At 48.4% G+C, this 18,940-nt stretch overlaps 8 protein-coding genes across 8 annotated transcripts; 5 read left to right on the top strand and 3 right to left on the bottom strand.

The window, feature by feature from the left end:
- Positions 1-538: 538 nt before the first annotated feature.
- Positions 539-1,990, top strand: N7529_004892 (Plant methyltransferase dimerization; the record flags this gene model as incomplete). The annotated part of the gene is made up of 5 exons (XM_057240419.1): positions 539-706; positions 764-890; positions 957-1,080; positions 1,142-1,608; positions 1,668-1,990. The coding sequence occupies 5 exons, from the start codon at positions 539-541 to the stop codon at positions 1,988-1,990; spliced, it is 1,209 nt and encodes a 402-aa protein (XP_057099714.1).
- A 472-nt stretch (positions 1,991-2,462) lies between these two features.
- N7529_004893 (AAA family ATPase CDC6) lies at positions 2,463-4,509 on the bottom strand (the record flags this gene model as incomplete). Its single annotated transcript, XM_057240420.1, has 2 exons — positions 2,463-4,408; positions 4,464-4,509. The coding sequence occupies 2 exons, from the start codon at positions 4,507-4,509 to the stop codon at positions 2,463-2,465; spliced, it is 1,992 nt and encodes a 663-aa protein (XP_057099715.1).
- Positions 4,510-5,033: 524 nt separating this feature from the next.
- On the top strand, positions 5,034-6,612 carry N7529_004894 (DNA-protein crosslink repair co-factor UBX5; the record flags this gene model as incomplete). Its single annotated transcript, XM_057240421.1, has 2 exons — positions 5,034-5,475; positions 5,537-6,612. The coding sequence occupies 2 exons, from the start codon at positions 5,034-5,036 to the stop codon at positions 6,610-6,612; spliced, it is 1,518 nt and encodes a 505-aa protein (XP_057099716.1).
- A 1,367-nt stretch (positions 6,613-7,979) lies between these two features.
- Positions 7,980-10,176, top strand: N7529_004895 (putative Ste20-like serine/threonine protein kinase; the record flags this gene model as incomplete). The annotated part of the gene is made up of 4 exons (XM_057240422.1): positions 7,980-8,031; positions 8,102-8,132; positions 8,200-8,516; positions 8,570-10,176. 4 exons carry the CDS (start codon positions 7,980-7,982, stop codon positions 10,174-10,176), a joined length of 2,007 nt encoding a protein of 668 aa, XP_057099717.1.
- A 967-nt stretch (positions 10,177-11,143) lies between these two features.
- Positions 11,144-13,898, bottom strand: N7529_004896 (putative C6 transcription factor; the record flags this gene model as incomplete). Its single annotated transcript, XM_057240423.1, has 4 exons — positions 11,144-11,963; positions 12,024-13,395; positions 13,450-13,603; positions 13,734-13,898. The coding sequence occupies 4 exons, from the start codon at positions 13,896-13,898 to the stop codon at positions 11,144-11,146; spliced, it is 2,511 nt and encodes an 836-aa protein (XP_057099718.1).
- Positions 13,899-14,692: 794 nt separating this feature from the next.
- Positions 14,693-16,086, top strand: N7529_004897 (L-rhamnonate dehydratase; the record flags this gene model as incomplete). The annotated part of the gene is made up of 3 exons (XM_057240424.1): positions 14,693-14,779; positions 14,837-15,059; positions 15,122-16,086. 3 exons carry the CDS (start codon positions 14,693-14,695, stop codon positions 16,084-16,086), a joined length of 1,275 nt encoding a protein of 424 aa, XP_057099719.1.
- A 429-nt stretch (positions 16,087-16,515) lies between these two features.
- On the top strand, positions 16,516-17,419 carry N7529_004898 (SDR family NAD(P)-dependent oxidoreductase; the record flags this gene model as incomplete). The annotated part of the gene is made up of 3 exons (XM_057240425.1): positions 16,516-16,584; positions 16,636-16,901; positions 16,951-17,419. The coding sequence occupies 3 exons, from the start codon at positions 16,516-16,518 to the stop codon at positions 17,417-17,419; spliced, it is 804 nt and encodes a 267-aa protein (XP_057099720.1).
- Positions 17,420-17,483: 64 nt separating this feature from the next.
- On the bottom strand, positions 17,484-18,574 carry N7529_004899 (uncharacterized protein; the record flags this gene model as incomplete). Its single annotated transcript, XM_057240426.1, has 2 exons — positions 17,484-17,896; positions 17,947-18,574. 2 exons carry the CDS (start codon positions 18,572-18,574, stop codon positions 17,484-17,486), a joined length of 1,041 nt encoding a protein of 346 aa, XP_057099721.1.
- Between the last annotated feature and the right edge of the window lie 366 nt (positions 18,575-18,940).

An 18,940-nucleotide genomic window follows, 5' to 3' on the forward strand; every position in this document is an offset into this window, starting at 1 on the left:
GCTTTGAGATTGATTGCAACAATGCGTACCACGAATGAGCTGAGCCAACAAGCGCAAAAATTTGTGATTTAGCGAGAGAAAGATGATCATTTAGAATTGGTTATCAGCGGGTTGTTCTGGTCACCAGATTGAAAGAATACGGGAGAGTAGAGCAGTCTTGTGGAGGTAACGAGATGACACTTAGCATGCCTAAGTGGCGGGAGTAATGACTTTTCATCTAAAAGATCTGTGACCAGATCCAGTTCCGTTCCTTGTACGCGCACTCACTGGGTTGACAAAAGTACTGTGCATAACATAGATTCACTTGATTCCTGATGCTCAAGCTTTTAACAGCCGCATCACCCCGAACAAATTGCAACTTTGGAATACGTTTGGCCTTTTCACTCAAAACTGTAAACCGAAAATTCAGCTGCATATCTTTACATCATTCATATAGAGTTCAGACAGAGAGATCATTAAGCCCCAACGAAGGTAGTGAGGCTTTTAAAACATTTCCTGCCTGGACACTCCCCAATTACCCCACCTCCTCTCCTGCAAGATGGATATACAGCACATTCAAAACTTATTGGAGGACACAAAGAAGTCAGTTGATCTTCTCAAGTCCGACGACTCAGAAACCACTCGTACTCATGCCCTCGAGAATGCACTGAAGCTATCGAGGGCTCTCGAGCACCCACGAACGGCGATCTTGAAGATATCATATTCTGTAAGCCGGCATATTGATCTCGAAGTTGACCAGCTAATTTATAAAAACCCTGCCTAGCCTACTGTAGTTATGGCTGTTAAAGTGGCCCATGATATGAAAGTTTTCCCGGTTCTTGCTAGAGCTGTTTCGCCTGTATCTTTGCAAGAGCTCGCAGATGCAAAACCCGCGCATCCTCTCTTGGTCGGTGAGTGCCAATCTCTCTACCGTCCTTGATATTTTTGCAGACGCATAACTGATATTCTCATAATAGAACGCATGATGCGGCTCCTGGTCGCAAATGGCTTTGCCGCGGAGCCCTCGCCTTTGAAATACCTCCCCACTGCTTTATCCAAAGAAATGACCCAACGCACTTCGATTAGCGTAGTGGAATCAATGTATGGAACTTCTTGCAGTCACTGATGACAAGCACTAATTGTTCATCGCACGATTCCAAAGCTTTCTGGAATTCTTCCCTGCCATCCAGAAAACCCCAGAGTATCTCGAAGCAACAAACTACCACAATCCAGACGACCCACTCCTCGCTCCGCTGCAGTACACTCACAACTTCAAAACAGACGGCTTCACCTGGCTATGCGAGAACCCGGCCGCTCTTGCCCGCTTTAACAGCTTCATGGAAGGCCAGCGCGCAAACAGACCCCATTGGGGCGATTGGTTTCCCATACATGAGCACGTTCTCGATCATCCGGATGTGCGAGTTGACAGCCCTCTGATTGTAGACATTGGCGCAGGGCGAGGCCATGACCTGATTGGATTCAGGCAGAGATTCCCCGATGTACCTGGTAGACTGGTTCTTGAAGATCTTTCGACGGTTGTTGACGAGGTGCGCGGGGCGCAAGATCTGGATGCTGCGGGAATTGAGACTGTGGCATATGACTTCTTCGCGGAGAAGCAGCCTATCGAGGGTCTGTTGTGTTCATGGCAGTGGAGTGGCTTCAGAAGCTAATTTATGTTCGCATTTTAGGTGCCCGTGTTTATTACTTCAAGACTGTGCTGCATGACTGGTCTGATGAGAAGGCGAGGATTATTTTCAGGAATTTGATACCCGCCATGAAACGTGGGTATTCGAAGATCATCTGCGAGGAGTATATCCTTCCGGATTCCAATGCTCCTAGTATTTCCTGCATGACAGACCTGGCAGTAATGGTCTTTTGCTCGGGACTCGAGCGGACTCGTCACCGCTGGACTGATCTCTTCACTTCAGTTGGTTTGCAAGTTTCGAGATTTTGGATGCGGGAGGATGATGGGTTTGGAATTGTTGAGGCTGAGTTACCTGAGATCCAGTAGCTGGTTCACATATCCAATGTTTCGAATGTCCATGTTCAGCTTTATCAGCCCAAGGACCTCCCGAGAAGTCATTACTTCAAGCTTGGATAGCTGTGATTCCATGCTGATCTAGCTGTTGATATACGAACTATTGTCAATTGATTGATATGGGAATTGAGAAGTTGATTAGAAATCTTTGGTATTTTGTTTTTCTTTTTCGTTTTTTTTGTTTACAACAGATCTCATGGCTTCGGAGTGAGAGACAAAGGAAAGGAAAGCTGAGTGACAAAAGGAAAAACGAACATCCATAACCAAAAGACGCTAAAAATGATGAGACATGGATATTTCCAACTCCAAAAGAAAAATAGAGATAAAACGAACACGCCAACGATGTTGTACACGATGAAAATGCGAGAAAGGAATCCATAATGCAGGGTGGAATGGGAGGAACGAAGAACAGCAGGTCGAGTGATTGCACACAAGAGGGAAGAAATCAGAGACCTTCGCCCCGCAGAAGGCGTCGAAGAATTCCCTCCCCAGGGCCAGCAATCTGGCTTTCGATTTCCTGTTGGGATACAAAACAGAGGAGACCCTGTTCGTCAAGCGCCTTATGAGGCGTAGAAGGCGCGTGACCGGACTTGGAAGGTGTGCGACGTAGGTCTGTGCCGCCTGCGACAGTTCCACCTCGGCCACGGCCCTGATATTCTCCAACCAGGCCCATTGTTTCGAGATTGCTCAAGACATCTTTGAACTCAGTAGCAGTCAATGGGTGAAGGATGTTGTCATTGCGACACAGAGCGCAGTATGTATCAAACGCCTGCTTGATAGTTGGCGCCGAGGCGCGAGACTTGGATGGAGTACTTGGAACCTCAAGCTGGCGACGCTTACGTTCGAGGGCAATCAGCGCACAGATCGCGGCCTTTTGCTGAAGGTTTAGGCTTTGAAGTCTTTGGACGGTACCTTGGCCGAAGGCTGCAGAAGTGATCCGCGCAATGTGTGCGATACTGGCTCGGGGTGCAGTGATGACTGTGTAGCTTGACATCGAAGTTGGTTTTGGTAGACTGCCTCCTTTGACTGGTGAAGACAGGTTGGTGTTCTCTCCAAGTATCGCTACATTTTCGTTGGCTTGCTTCTCTAGCTTTTGCCAAGTCTCCTGCTCAATCACATCAATCGCCCGCTTGATCAACTCGAAGGCTTTTCGCAAGTCGCCTGTTTGCGAGGCTACCTTCTTGGAACAAAGCTGAATGGCGGCTGGTTGAACGAAAGGCACAAGCTTCGGATCAGACTCGGAGCCAGCAGGAAGCAACGATCGAAGACGGTTGGTCATGACATCTGCGATAGAAGCAGCACTGTACGGCAAGAACGCCAGGAGTCGGGGCTTCAAGTTCTTTGCCTTGAGTTGCGGGAGAGATCGATCGGTCAAATCAAGGGCGTTGGCAATGCCGATCAATAGCAACTTGGACTTGCTTTGTAAAGCCCACTCGAAAAGTGACTGCAGGACCCCGGAATCCCCATTAAGTAAATGGTCAATCTCATCTAGGGTAACCAAGAACAGATCCTCCGCTTTCTTTGACGGGACAAACATAGACTTCAGGCGATCAGCTTCGCTTTTCTTAAAGACGTCTGTATCTTGGCCGAAATCTTGAATGAGTCTGCTGTAGACATCGCGGGAAACTCGCATGCTGGCACAATTCACATGAGAAACTCTCACACCAGAAAGATCGAGGTCCTTGCACACTTCCTGGACCATGGCACTTTTGCCAGTGCCAGGGGGACCGCTGATGTAAAGACATCCTCCTTGTCGAGACTCAATTCCCTCCGTGAGGAAAGACACAAGCTTCTCCCGTTCCGCATCTCGCCCCACTAACCGACCAGAATTGGAACCGCGGGCAAACAATTGCCTAGCTTGTGAATACACGGAGTGTGTAATAGTCGGGGTGGCACTCTGTCGAGGGGTCGGAGGAAGATCTGCGTGGCGGGGGGTACGTGGGGTTATCGCCTTTGCGCCCACCTGCACTCGATGTCTGGGTGTGACAGGCGATTGCGGTAGAGCATCTCGGAATCGCGATTTCGACGGTGTTTTGAACTCGGTTGGTTTCACATTTTCTTGTGCGCCTCTGGGTGCTGCCGCCTCAGGCGCCACATCTTTCAGTTTTTCTGATTCAACCTCTACCGGTTTTGAGGCACGGAAATGCGAATTGATTTTCACAGGCGACTTGAACTGTTCTTCGCGCAGGGTATGTTTGGAAGACACAGTCTCCGGGGCAATCTTGTTCTCGCCATTTTCTTGATCGGGTTGTTCAAGCTCCTTTTTCACCGTCGACCTTGTTCGCCGTAATGAAGGAACGGGGGCAGTTTCTTTTACTTGTTTCTCCTGCTTCTCTTGCTTCACTCGTGGTGCGATTATGCGGCGCTTGCTCGAGATTCGTACTGGTAACGCTAGAGTGGAAGGTGAGTATTGGAAAGTGTGGAGGGGAAGGTGGGATGGTCTTACCTTCTGATTCCACACGAGAGCGCTTTCCCAAAACAGTTCCTGCCATATTTCCAGACCGATGTTGTTCGAACGCAGCTTCCGTAGGAGTTGGAGGAATGTCAGGAAGGAAAGAAGGCCCAGTTAGGAAGTGTAATTAGTCCAGCCCCACGCGACGCGTCGCGCGTTTTACTACGGCCACCCATTTCTACCCAATGTGCAACCCTGTTAGCCTCCTTTTGGGGCGCCTTAGGTGTCAATGATCGGCTTCTGGTGAAGTCACGTATTCAAGATGACGGAATCATTTCAGCCTACACATATAGTCCATAATAAATCTCGAATATTTCTTTCTTCTTTTTGCCTTTGTCTTGCCACTTCATTCCAGTCACTTTCATACATTTGACACTGGCTGTGACGACTTTCGTGTTTGCAGCAGTTTGCACCACACTTCCCCGGTCCCCTCATAGCACAATCTCCAATTACTCGACATTTCATAAGCTATCTGTGGGTATTGAACCACAATCCATCGCAAAATTTTGATAAATTACCTTAACCTCTTCCTCAACAAACCTCACCCATAACACTCTGCCCATCATGGATACCGATGTGGTGGCTCAGTTTACTGAAATCACCGGCTCCACGCCGGAGCTCGCCATACAGTACCTTCAAATCGCAGAATTCAATATTGAGCAAGCGATGCAGCTCTTCTTTGAAAATGGGGGCGCGCCATTGACTAGCGAGCCTTCTCAGCCTCGAGGCTCCGGGGTTCCTAACGATTCGGAGGTGGTGACTATTGACTCGGACTCTGATGATGATACCCCACGACAGCGCGCGGTCCCCGCCTTCGATGATGACGAGGCTATGGCTCGTCGCCTGCAGGAGCAAATGTACGGAGGTCCGAACAATGAAGATGAAGTGAGGGCGCCGATGGCGCGCACGACAGAAACATTGGTGGGGCCCGGTGCGGACTATGATGATGATGGTGATGACATGCACACCAATATTCTCAGTCAACTTCGAGCTCGTCAAAGAGGGGGTGAGCTTTCTTGCTTCCAATACTATAGTATTTTCTTTTTCTAACTGCTATTTTACTCTAGGCCGGGCCGGAATCTTCAATCAGAGAGAGTCATCTTCGATATGGCAAGGCAGCGAGAATAGTCGTCGCGAAGAGCTTTCTGCTGCCACCGGAGGCGCCTCAGATGCCTCATCTAAATCCAACATGCTTGCCGAGATGTACCGGCCTCCGTTTGAGATAATGTCACGATTCTCCTGGGATGTGGCACGCGATGAAGGAAAGGACAATGAAAAATGGCTGCTCATCAACGTTCAAGATGCCTCGGTTTTTGACTGTCAAGTGCTCAACCGTGATTTGTGGAAGGATGCCGGTGTGCAAGAGACTGTCAAGGAGCATTTCATTTTCCTGCAATACTCCAAGGACGACCCCCGTGCGTCTTCCTACATCCAATATTACTTCCAAGGAAGCGACGTCTCCGATAATTACCCCCACATTGCCATTGTCGACCCACGAACCGGTGAACAAATGAAGATCTGGTCTGGTCCACCTCTGGTCAAGCCCGCCGACTTCCTCATGCAACTCCACGAATTTCTCGATCGGTACAGCTTGAACCACAACGTGCGCAACCCTGTTGCGAAGAGGAAATCCGAAAAGAAGGACAAGAACATTGATGCCATGACGGAGGAGGAGATGATGGAAATGGCCATGAGAAACAGTCTTGGTGGGGCTGGAGAATCTGGCCCAGCACTTGAAGATCCCGACGATTTGACGCGCAGTACAGGTGATATTAAGGGCAAGAGCCGGGCCACGGGCGAGGCGGATGTCAGCATGGACGAGCCAGAGCAAGCTGCGGAAGTCTCTCCATTTGCATCCATCCCCAGCGATAAGCCACACACTGAACCTGATGCGGATCCCACTACGACTACTCGTATCCAGTTCCGACACCCATCAGGTAGAGTGATCCGGCGATTCGCATTGTCTGATCCAGTCCAGCGAATTTACGAATGGCTCAAGGCCGAACCCCCCTTGGAGGGCAAGGCTGGTGTGGAGTTTGACTTGAACAGCATGGGCCGTAATCTTATTGATCAACTTTCTACAAACATTGCGGATGCAGGACTCAAGAATGGCACTGTGATGATTGGATATCTGGAAGAGTGATATTCCTTCGCCTTTCGGTCTTATCTTTACGTTGTCACGTTTGCTTGGTTTCTACGAGGCGTTGATGGGAATTTATTAGATCCCGTGTGATCTCACCTTGGTTCCTAGGCAGGGTCTTATCATTTCGGGAAATTGATCAATCTACACGGCTCCACGGTTGTTATTAATTACCTTTGAGCCTACATACGAACTTACACACATAGAACACTTGAGGCTTGCCTGCAATGAATCATGATATTTGACTCGTTCACTACTTGGATATATGTAGAATTCATAGTACTTTAAAATAACTATGAGCATCGTTTGATCTTTTGATATATTTGTGCCCTGCGTTCACGTGCATTAACTGCAGCAAACCTTTAGGACTATCACCATAACCTACATATGTGCATATGTAATCGTTATAGCTTCGGGTTAATTAGAGAAATTATAACAATTCTACCTATTTACGTATTTCGGTAATGTGATAACCCATTGCATAAAAGGTTGTCAAGATCTCCAAGGCTACCTTAGGTAGATTACTGTGATGAGCTCCCCGTGAACAATTTCTTTCGAAGTATAAAAATTCATGCATATGCATTCTCTATTCCAATCCTAAATATTCAATGTTCATGTTCACCCTGTGGACTGTATATTTGATTAATTGATATTTTTGTCTGGCTTGATCTGTGTTGATATCTAAATTCTTAATATTCGAAATGGTACAAACTTGACCAACTTACCACGAACAGGGATGACTTCACGAACTTCGAGTCGGATCCAGTCAATTGCAATATCAAAACTGAAACTCGAGCCTAAGACTCGAGATATAGATAGAGATACACCGCCCTCAGATAAGTGTCGGCAAAATAGCCCCGCGTTGATAAACAAGCAAGGGCATTTCTATCACAACTTCCTATAAACTCCCTTCCAAGGTTGACGGTTGATGTTATACACCTGGGCAGATAGATCGGTCTTAAATGTGAAAAAATAGGTAGTAACTCACCCCAATTCTTTCTCGTGCAACCATACTCCTTTGCGCAACTGTATTTGTTTGTCGCCCATCTTATCAATCGTCCACCTCCACTCTCCAAACACCGCATACCATTCGTTCGTTTTCCTTTCCGATCCTAAAACATGCGGCTCTTGATCTAATTTAGTGAAATTAGATTACCAAATCATCAGATCGTACCTACATCATCTGTCCCGAACATCCATACTTTCTCTGTGACTCCAAGTTTAAGGTATGGTCTCTACCTTTTGATATGCGTCGGCTTCTGGTGATTCTGACTTTGCGGCCATAGAGCCTCACATCAGAGACACAAATTGCGCCAATTTGGCCGTGGTCCATGACTGGAACCTTCCGGTGACTCGGATAACCCGTCAAGATGCCGGCTCCCATCGATCCGGAATCCATTTACACCAAACAATCATGCATCGGTAAGCTGGCCGATTGAGATTGAGAAGCGGCGGGATGGATTCAATTGCTGACACTTGCTATTCACCTTAGGCGGTGGAAGTTTCGGTCAAGTTTTCAAAGGGTGAGCCGAACATTCCAAGACAGTGCCGTGTTTAAACAAATCAACTGACTCGATTGGCCAAATGTAGTGTCGATAGGCGCACCGGAGAAGCAGTGGCTATCAAGATTATTGACGTCGAGAATGCTGAAGATGATGTTGACGATATCATCAAGGAAATTGCCATCTTGTCCGAGCTCAAGTCGCCCTATGTCACCAAATATCATGGTTCATACTTGAAGGGATCCAACCTGTGGATCATCATGGAGTTCTGCTCTGGCGGTAGCTGCCATGGCCTGTTGCGACCTGGTGTAATCCACGAGGAGTACATCGCTATCATTCTCCGGGAGCTTCTGCGTGGTTTGGACTATCTGCATACTGATCAGAAGCTGCATCGAGACATCAAAGGTATGCAATGGCAATTGGTTGAACGGCTTGATTTAATACCTAATAATTTGCAGCTGCAAATATCCTTCTCAGCGGCAGTGGCCAAGTAAAGCTTGCAGACTTCGGTGTTTCTGGACAGTTGTCAGCGACAATGACAAAGAAGAATACTTTTGTAGGAACTCCATTCTGGATGGCACCTGAGGTCATCAAGCAATCCGGATACGATTACAAGGCCGATATTTGGTCTTTGGGCATCACGGCGATTGAGTTGGCCTGCGGAGATCCTCCATATGCTGATATTCACCCGATGAAAGTGCTGTTTTTGATTCCCAAGAACCCACCTCCGACACTGAACGGCAATTTCACAAAGCCTTTCAAGCAATTTGTTGAATTGTGCTTGCGCCGAGACCCTAAGGAACGCCCATCGGCCAAGGAGCTCCTTGAGCATCCATTCGTGAAGCGTGCCAAAAGAACAACTTACTTGACAGAACTCATCGAACGTGCAGAGCGTTGGCAAATCACGCACCGTGGCCAGGACGACGACGAGGATGGATATGATTCGCATGATGTGGAGCCTGATCAAACATTGCAGGATCGAACCCAGGAAAAGGAAGATCTTTGGGACTTTGGTACTGTTCGTCCCGTAGGGAAAGGACCCGCGCCCCCGTTGCGGCCATTGAAAGACTCCGAGAAGAATTCACGTATTAATGAGACTGAGGAGTGGGATTTGTGTGATGAAACACCTGGCAACAAATCCACATCCCGGACACAACCACAAGCCCAGACTACCACAGCAAACTCTGCTTTCAACGTGTCTCCCACAAAAACACCTCTTCCTCCATCTGCCCCTTCTTCACCTCTCAAGCAACGACCATCTCAATGTGCACTTCCTCCACGCAAAGTCGTTTCTCCCGTTTCTAGCAGACCTGCAGAAGGTAACTCTCCCACGCGAGGTCTCAACGAACAATACGCAAAGGCTGCCCTGAACTACGCGGGAAACATTGATACGCCTCCTTCAACTAAACCCATCTCTGCATCTACTGCTCAGGCCATCCCAGCGAAGCAAATCCCATTCAACCTTCAAGAACAATACCGCACTCCATCCGGTCAAGTTGTGCGCAAGCCAGCTCCACTCTCACGTACCAGCGCTGACCCTCTGGGACCCCAACCACATCCGCAATCCCCACGGCTCTCCCAAGCAGGTCCCCTCAGACAAACGGAGCCTCTTCAAAACTCCAAGCCAGTCTCCGGTCTAAAATCAAAACGTGCACCATCAAACATGGAAGACCGCAGCTTCGCTCATCGTTCCACCCCTCCCACCCCAACCAGCGACAAGCACTCTCCGCGCCCTCTTCCCGAAGCCGAGCGCGCAACGGCCTGTGGATCTGTAATCCTCCCAGCCCTCCGCGCAGCCATGGACCGCCGCCGCCACCACCTCGCTCGCCTCGAGCCAGGCCGCAACCCTAACGACCCCCAGGCCACCGCCGAAGAGGAACGGGTCTTCGACCGCAGCGTGCGTATCCACCGCGGCATGGAGCAGGTAGCTGAAGATATTGCCCGCTCTTTCAACAATCTCCACCGCTGGGATATGGAGGACCCTGTTGACATGGGTGGTGGTGTTGATGCTGTTCTCGACGCGTTTCTCGAGGAGATTCTCGTCCGTCTGCAGCCACACGCGTAGGTTGACGCGTTTGATTATGTTCTAAGTAAGGAGAGCTCGTGATGGCGTTTATGCGCAATCTTAATCTTACATTGCTCTGATGATTTTCTTCTCAATTCTTTGTTCATTTGTATGTGTTTCATGTGATTATTTTGTATGTTGTAGTTTGTAGCTGGCTCGCTACTAGCAGAAATTTCTCCATTGTCATTTCAGTAATCTTCACTTAGCTTTCCAAAATCATAATTTCATCTGTCATGTTGTGCTCAGTAAACAGTAGTAATATGATGCTGAGGACCATTGGCTGGCTTGGAAAAAGACAGTTTACGATGCATTTCTTTGTTATTTTTGCCATCAAGCAACGTACGTACCCATTTAAGTGTGTGCTTCTTATTCTTCTTGTGTTAAAATATCACTTTAAACCCACAGTCAGTGTTGAACAGGCGATAAAATGAATGATGCCTATATGTGTATGTGTAGGTAGGATGCTTCTCCTTGGACTCCTTGGAGAATCATAGACTGGGGAACAGATACAATTGATATAGAGAAGCAAGTAGCAATTCAACTGAATATAGCTGGATATTATGGACTCCTCAGTAAAGCAACCTTGCAGATGAATTTGCGTTGTGTGTGATTGTGAACACGATGATCACTGGCCCTGCGTTTCTGTGCATCATGGTCGGGTATCAAGGTCCAGGGCATGGTTTTCTGTCAAATCACCTGCGTTATATCTTAAGAGTGGCGAAGTTACATGCTTCGAACGCTAGACTTCAGATCCAAGGGATACATGTGGGTATACAGCTTGCAATGCTGGGGCATCTTTTGGTATTGTGTGGTTGTAAAGTTTGAAGCGTGGCATGCATCACATTTCTTTATTCAGCAGTTCGTTGCTCGGTCGCCAGTTCGTTGATCATTGAATGTTGACAATGTGATAGGCGATTTATCTCGAGATCTTGGCCATAGAGGATAATGATCTCAGAAGCTCAAGTCCCTAGGACGGGCGAAACAGCCAATCCGTCTCCGGCGTCGGGATCAAATAATTGGTGATATTAAACTCATTCGAGTTAGAGTGATGGCTACCGTCAACAACCGACCCCGACGGAGGCGCGGAGCCCGCATCGGTCAGTCCATGAATAGACATAGGATTTGGTACAGTCTCAGGGATATCCATATGAGATGGAGCAGAAGCCGAATCAGGGGCTCTCGCTGGAGGAACGCGGGGCACATTGAAGAAGCCAAAGACATCAAGGTACTCAAGCTCGTTGGGGGCAAAGTTCCGGGGTGGCATTGCAGGGACAGGCGGTCTGGGTTGGTGGCTTTCGCCTATTCCATTGTCTGCGGGCGATTCCCGTGGCTGGCGGGAAATCAAAAAGTCTAGGTCAAATGCACAGCGACGCATATCGGCAAGGATCTTGACTGTAGATGGTGTAGAGCGTTCTCCATCTAGGGCGATAGATTGCTGGTATTCGTTGTATTCATCAAGAACGCGTTGGAGAATGCTGCTGTATCGCTCTGCGACTTTCCAATATTTGCCTAGCTGGAAGAGGGTGTCCACAAAGAAGAGAATGTCGGCGCTGACAGTGTGTGCAATCGTTGAGCCGTGAACGAGAAGGAGACGTGCTGATACCCATAGAGTGAAGGCGAAAGGTGGGCCCATCTTGTCTAGCATGTTGCTCTCTACGACGAATCTTGTTGCTGATAGTATATTTTCGACAGCGAGTAAGCATCGCTGGCTCGCACTGTATGAAGGTGTGAATATTGGGGATCGAGTTGTCGGGTATGCTGCTGATGAGTGCAGACGGATTACAGCCCTATGTTCATTAAATAGTCAGTCAATTTTGGAATAGATCGTAAATAAGTAACCGACTCACGTCTGATAGGTGGCATGTAATTGCACCCAGTCGCTATGCACAGCTCGACCATTTTTAGAACCATTGAATAGTCGAGATGAGTTTTCATATGCATATTCCGCTGGAAGATTGAATTCCCATGATGTCAGCTCACTGTCGAGTTTGCGATAGGTAGCCTGCCATTCCTCGACATCGGAGAGAGCGCCGATATCTACAGGCCGTTTCAAGAACAAGTGAATTCTTGAGAGAATGCCCAAGATCTCGACATAAAGCCCGAAGGATCCGACATTTTCTGCGTGACTTATATAGTCTGCACGGTCGCTGGAGCAGTGGAACCACCGGGTCTCAACGGGCTGATTCTTCATAAAGTAATCATCCTTACATGGGAGCCTGCGATCGATGTCTCTGTCGTCCAAGGCGAAATTGAATGCAGTCGCGAGAGTCGAATATCGGTCAAGCAAATAGACCATCCAGAAAAGACGTCGTCTGCTCTCGTCTTCAATCCATGAATCCGGTTCAGAGAGGGTGACAGCTCTCAATGTGTAGATAGAGGGATAGAGGGGGTTGATGAGGGACGATTTGGCTTCAACGGCCAGGCCGAGCTGAACTACTGATCGTGTTATCAAGGCAAGAAGCTTCCAACCGGGTGGGCCATTGGACGAGCCAACCAAGTCGATGGCCAATATTACAAGTGCCTGAAGTGCCTTCACGGAAGAGTTTTCCAAGCCGTATAGAAGGACTTTTTGTTTGGACGAGTCATGGTAACGCTTTCTGTTTTGATCGTTAAGCCTAGCATCTGAGGAAAAGCGCAGTGTAGTTGCCACGATTGCATAAAGAACCATTCTATCTGCCTCTTCCAGTGGTGATGGACCAAAGAAGGTATCTAGCGTTGTTCGTCGGTGGAGGATCGGACACCAGGAATTGATATGCTCGAAATAGAGATCCACCAGTGCATAGAGCAGATCATATGGTGGCAAATCAAGGTCAGGATCAGTAAGAGACTGCTCCTGATTTGAGAAAATGTTGACAGGAACTTTCAAGGATGATTCGTTCCCTGTGTAGTCATGCTGTGTGTTTTGGGCCTGTAGCAAGGATCCTGCTGGTGCAGCGATGCCATGTTGCAGGTGGCCTTGTGAGGCATTCTTCGCCGATGTATCAGATGGACTAGTAATTGATACATCTGCACGGCGCGATGGCAAAGTCATCGAAGACCCGGGGTCATTAAAGTACAAAGCAGTACTGGGGCTGGGCCCATGAGGCGCCGATGGTTCTGACGGGGAGCTGTATGAAAGAGGGCCGGTGTGAGGCAATTCATGGCTCATTGATGATTGCGATTGGATGATATGCATCTCAATCAGGCGAGCTTGCGATTGGATAATATTTTCCAGTCGATCTAAGCCGGAATGAGATATGAAATAAAATGATCAAAACACCGAAATTAACGTACCAAGGCGTTGCTCCAATTCTTTGCCATACCCGGCCCTCAGACCAGGTTTCTTTCGCTCTCTATATTCGCATAGTTGACCATTGCGGGTACACCATCCACAGCTCGGTAGCACTCGGTCTATTTTGTAACCCCATATTAGGAGATACACATTTGTCTGGGGCAATTGTACGCCTTACCGCATTTGACTTTTCGTTGCTTGCACAATTCACATCTTTGCAAGGTCAGTTCGGTAATACTGCATCAAGAACAAAGGTCCTGGGTAGCATTGGACGCGGTTCAGGTACGCACGAGACAGTGAGGGGGCGTTTCCGCTTTAATATCCTCGAGCCATTGGCCCCGATATCATTATCGGAATCGGCAGAAGAATAATCTACACTCTGATCTCTTTCGTTGCCGAATAGCTGATTGGAGGACGGGGTCTCCTGAGCGGGAAGCGCAGAGTTCGGCATTTTGATGTAGCGAGATAGCAATCGCCCTATCAGGGGCCGAGCATGATGCAACAGGGTCTTCCGAATAAGTATCCGCAGAGGCTATGATAGCCCTGCTCTAGAACAAAGTTGGAAGAATTGAATAATGACAACGGCGATAGTCCGAGAAGAAGTTCAACCGAGGAAAAGAAAAGACGGAGTCATGGAAAGCGGCCTCAGGCAGAAACCGGGGCACCCCGCATTTCTCCACTTTGGGAATTTTCCTTGTGAGTTTGTCTAAGTACATACTTAAGTAGCTATAAAGTGGTCAGTACTTGGTAGTTATTGGTGTAGTTGGTAATCTCTTGTTACTACAGCTAAAGCCCAATGATACAGGAATTCTAATGAATATTTACTATCACACGTTTTGAACTGGTTTATACTCCGAAGTATACACAGCCCTAAGCTGCATAAGTCTATGTACAGTTGCACATCCCAGCCTCGGATTGTAACATCATAAAAGAAGACCAAATCGACACTAAGTCAATACTAAGTACACATATAGTTAGAACTGCAAAATGACAGAATACTACAATAAATAAGCATATCATCTGCATGTGTCCATCAATTTTCCATTTATCCGTCTCTCGGGATAGTGATACCCCGAGCCCTCGGTATTTCCCTCGACGCGGAATCCGTTCAAAGTTGAAATAGACTGCTATCCCCGCAATTGTCCTTTTTCTGTTTCTGTTTTTCATTTTCTTCTTTTATTCTTGTTGGCAATTGATCAGGTCTTTTTGTCTTCTTGAGTCTTACAGTCTGATACTAGATACATCATGGGTTCAACAAAAGAATTTCCCCGCATTAAGACAGTCAGCACCTTCATCATTGATGGTGTCGGTTCTGGCGGTGATTACCACAATGTACGCACTTGCAGATGTTATACCAGTTGGATTTTGAGACGTTAACTGTTTTTGTAGGTCAAGGGAGGTCACTGGTTGGTGGACAGCAATATCTCTACCCCCATGACCAAGTGGGCACAGTTCCGGGGTTCGCGCACGTCCTGGGGTATCAATGTTTTGGGATCTTTCTGTGTTGAGATTGAGGCCACCGATGGCACCAAGGGCTTTGCAACTGGTTTCGGTGGTCCCCCTGCATGCTGGCTCACCGAGCAACATTTCAACCGTTTCCTGATTGGTGCTGGTATGGATTATTTCTTTTGCCTCATTTTTGAACCATGTTTCTCACAAAATCTATGTAAACAGATCCTCGTGACACCAACGATCTCTTTGAGAAAATGTACCGCGCCTCAATGTTCTACGGCCGCAAGGGTCTGCCCGTCGCCGTGATCTCAGTCATTGACCTTGCCCTGTGGGATTTGCTGGGCAAAATTCGCAACGAGCCTGTTTACAAGATGATCGGCGGTGCTACCCGCTCAAGACTAGATTTCTACTGTACCGGTCCCCAACCTGGCTCTGCTAAGGCTGCTGGCTTCATCGGCGCCAAGGTGGCCTTGCCCCACGGCCCTGATGAAGGCACCGAGGGTCTTCTGAAGAACGTTGAATACCTGCGTCAGCAGCGCGAAAAAGTCGGCCCCGACTTCCCCTTGCGCGTTGACTGTTACATGTCCTTGACTGTCTCTTATACAATTGATCTGGTTAAGCGTTGTGAAGCTAAAAACCTTGACATCGACTGGTGGGAGGAGTGCCTTTCCCCCGATGACTTTGATGGCCATGCTCTCCTCAAGCGTGCCCACCCCACTGTCAAATTTACCACGGGTGAGCATGAGTACTCTCGCTACGGTTTCCGCAAGCTTATTGAGGGTCGAAACCTTGATATTCTCCAGCCTGATGTTATGTGGGTTGGCGGAATGACCGAGCTGCTGAAGGTCTCCGCCATGGCTGCTGCTTACGATCTGCCCGTGGTGCCTCATGCTTCCGGTCCCTACTCCTACCACTATGTTGTCTCCCAGACAAATTGCCCCTTCCAAGAGTACCTGGCCAACTCTGCTGACGGACACACTGTCGAGCCCGTCTTCGGGAACTTGTTCTTAAACGAGCCCATTCCTACTAAGGGCTACCTTGATGTCTCTATTCTCGATAAGCCTGGCTTCGGGCTGGAGCTCAATCCTGCTGCTCCTCTGATTCCCGCTGCTGCTATTCTGACCCCGGCACCTCAGAAGTCCCTACGAGCACCTGACAACGAGCAGGCAGCCAATGGCTCCACATAGATGTTTACGATTGGAGTGTTATATGATTTTTTTTCCCGCGTCTTTTTCCATGTTCATCAATTCTTCACCCGCTATATGATAGTCATTGTACATACATACATAGGATCACTTTATCCAATAGACTGAAAATTACGGATTCGACGTCACTATTGTCGTTGTAGACAATTATGTTCACAGAGTAGACATAAAACCCAGTTGAAAGTACTAATTACATTATTTTACCACCATCTTAGCCGAAATGAACTCGAGTTCAATTATGATTTGTTGAAACCAGAATTCGCCCTGCGGAATTGCCCCTCGATTTCCCCCACAGCTCGGTCTAACATCATCACGAAACCCCGAGATCTTATCGGAGAAATTCATGGAAGCCCACCTCGAGGGGAGAAAAGAAAAACACCTAGTCATTGAATCTCTACCAAACACATCATCATGGCTTTCCCTCAATTACTAGTAGGCAAGGTTGCTGCCATCACCGGTGGGCTCACAGGCATTGGACGGGTAGGTTAATTTATTAATGCCCAAACCGAAGATAGACTAACAAAATCACAGGCAATCGCCCTCGATTACATTCGTCATGGAGCCAAAGTTTCAATCAGTCACCTCGGCGGGCCCAAGGAAGATTCCTTACTGGAAGCACTGCGCAATGACGTGAAAGAAATCGAAGCCGAAGCAGCCACCCGATTCATCACAGTATCAGGCGACATTTCCCAGCCAGAAACTGGACAGAACTTTGTCGCAAAGACCGTCGAGGCCTTCGGTCGACTGGATGTATTCGTGAGCAACGCAGGCGTCTGTCAGTTCGCCGAATTCCTAGAGTAAGCAAAGCCTCTCCTATCTCCTCTCCCATCCAATCTGACAACCCAGACTCGAGCCCTCCCTCCTAAACCACACAATATCCACCAACCTCTCAGGCGCTTTCTACGCAACCCAAGCGGCAGCCCGCCAAATGGCTCTGACACAGTCACCACCCGGAGGCTCTATCATTGGAGTGAGCTCCATCTCCGCGTTGGTCGGTGGCGCCCAGCAAACGCACTACACACCCACCAAGGCTGGTGTCCTGAGTCTCATGCAGTCCTGCGCGTGCGCGCTGGGAAAGTATGGGATTCGTTGTAATGCGCTGCTACCGGGAACTATCCGGACGCAGCTTAATGAGGAGGATATGAAGGATCCCGTTAAGCGGAGTTATATGGAAGGACGGATCCCGCTTGGTAGACTTGGTCAGCCGAAGGATTTGGCGGGTCCGGCTGTTTTCTTGGCCTGTGAGGAGTTGAGTTCCTATGTCACTGGTGCGCAGCTTTTGGTTGATGGTGGGCTTTTTGTCAACTTGCAGTGATATGCACGAGTATACAATATATATATATGTGTGTAGGAAATTTCGCTTCATCTCACATCAGTGCCTAAACCCCAATTCCATACGCACGTAAAGCAACAGTTCCCCAAATGCCTCCCTTCTGCTCCTCAGACAGTCCTCTCTGCTCTAAAACTTGCTCCACGATAGACTGCCATCTTCCCCACGAGACATCATTCCCACCTCCCCCAACATTGCATACAGGCCAATCTGACCCAAACATAACACGCTCGGCCCCAAAAGCATCAAAAACAGCATCAGTCCACGGCTGAACACACTCAACTATCGTCATGATATCCAGCCCCGACTGGGTTTCCAGCTGCGGAAGTTCCGAAAACGCCCCAGAAAGCTTCATATAAGTCTTCGGAACCCGAGCCATTTTCGTAATAAGGTCCTTCCATTCCAGGAACTCAGGTTGTGAGCGCACATTCGCCAAGCGAAGATTCGGCTTACACATATGGTCTAGAAATGCATTTAGCCAGGTCAACACCAAGAGGACGTAAAAAACAAACTTATAACAATAGTCACAGCCTCAGCCTCCTGCACCCCCTCATAAACCCTCTCCATCATCTCAACCGCCTCCCTCAACTGTCCCAGCCCCCCAGACCTCGCATCAACCCCAAGATCAAACACCAACCCCTCCCTCCCCAACCACCTCAGCGCATCCACAAATCCACCGCCTACCATCGTACCACTAGGCTTATCCTGAACAAGATATCTGACTCCCCTTACCAACCCGAAAACATCACCCGCCCGCTCCCGCACAAGTCCCATGTACCGCGCCACAGCGTCCGCGCCAGCGGGAACAGGCGCCCACGGAACAATGCCCAGACACAGATCCTTGTCTGTGGGAGTATGTCCTTCGTCGGCGATGGGTGTGCCGCATGCAATGCGGGTTAGGAACGAGACTTCGTCCAGAGCATGTTTCCAGCCTGGAGTTGTATCAGTGAGCGAGGATAGTCGGTCTGTTTCGAGGAATATGAAGCCGCGGAGGTTTGGAGAAGATTTGGTTGCGTGTCTGTATTCGTTGACGCTGTGTTGCGCGCCTAGTGGGTTTGAGGGACTGTGCCAGGATAGGGTTTGTAGGTGGGTTGCGGGGAAGAGGTGGATGTGGGAGTCTACTATTTTGTGGTTGCTCATTTCGGTGTGTTTTGTTGTTCAACCGTGGGGAGATGTATGAGTTGTAGATTGGGGATTTAATTGATTGATTTGTTGTCATATGAGTTGTATTGCATTTGTCAAATTCTATTAGAAAGGGAAAAGTGCCAATGATCGATTTTGGGGTCACTCGGTGGTTGTTGTCCCGAATTCCCATCAGTGGAGACAGGCCACATATTATTATTCAACAATCAATGCTTGGACTCGGTACAATGGACTCAATCTTTGTGCCAATTTCCACTACAAAAGCCGTATCATCCAGAACAGATAAAGAAATTCATGTGCACGAGAAAGAAGCAGAGTATACATACACCAAGGGCATAACAGCACAAGGGCAAAAAGAGGAAA

This window comes from Penicillium soppii, assembly GCF_028829465.1.
Source record: "Penicillium soppii strain IBT 18220 chromosome Unknown utg000004l, whole genome shotgun sequence".
Classification (NCBI taxonomy): Eukaryota; Fungi; Ascomycota; class Eurotiomycetes; order Eurotiales; family Aspergillaceae; genus Penicillium; species Penicillium soppii.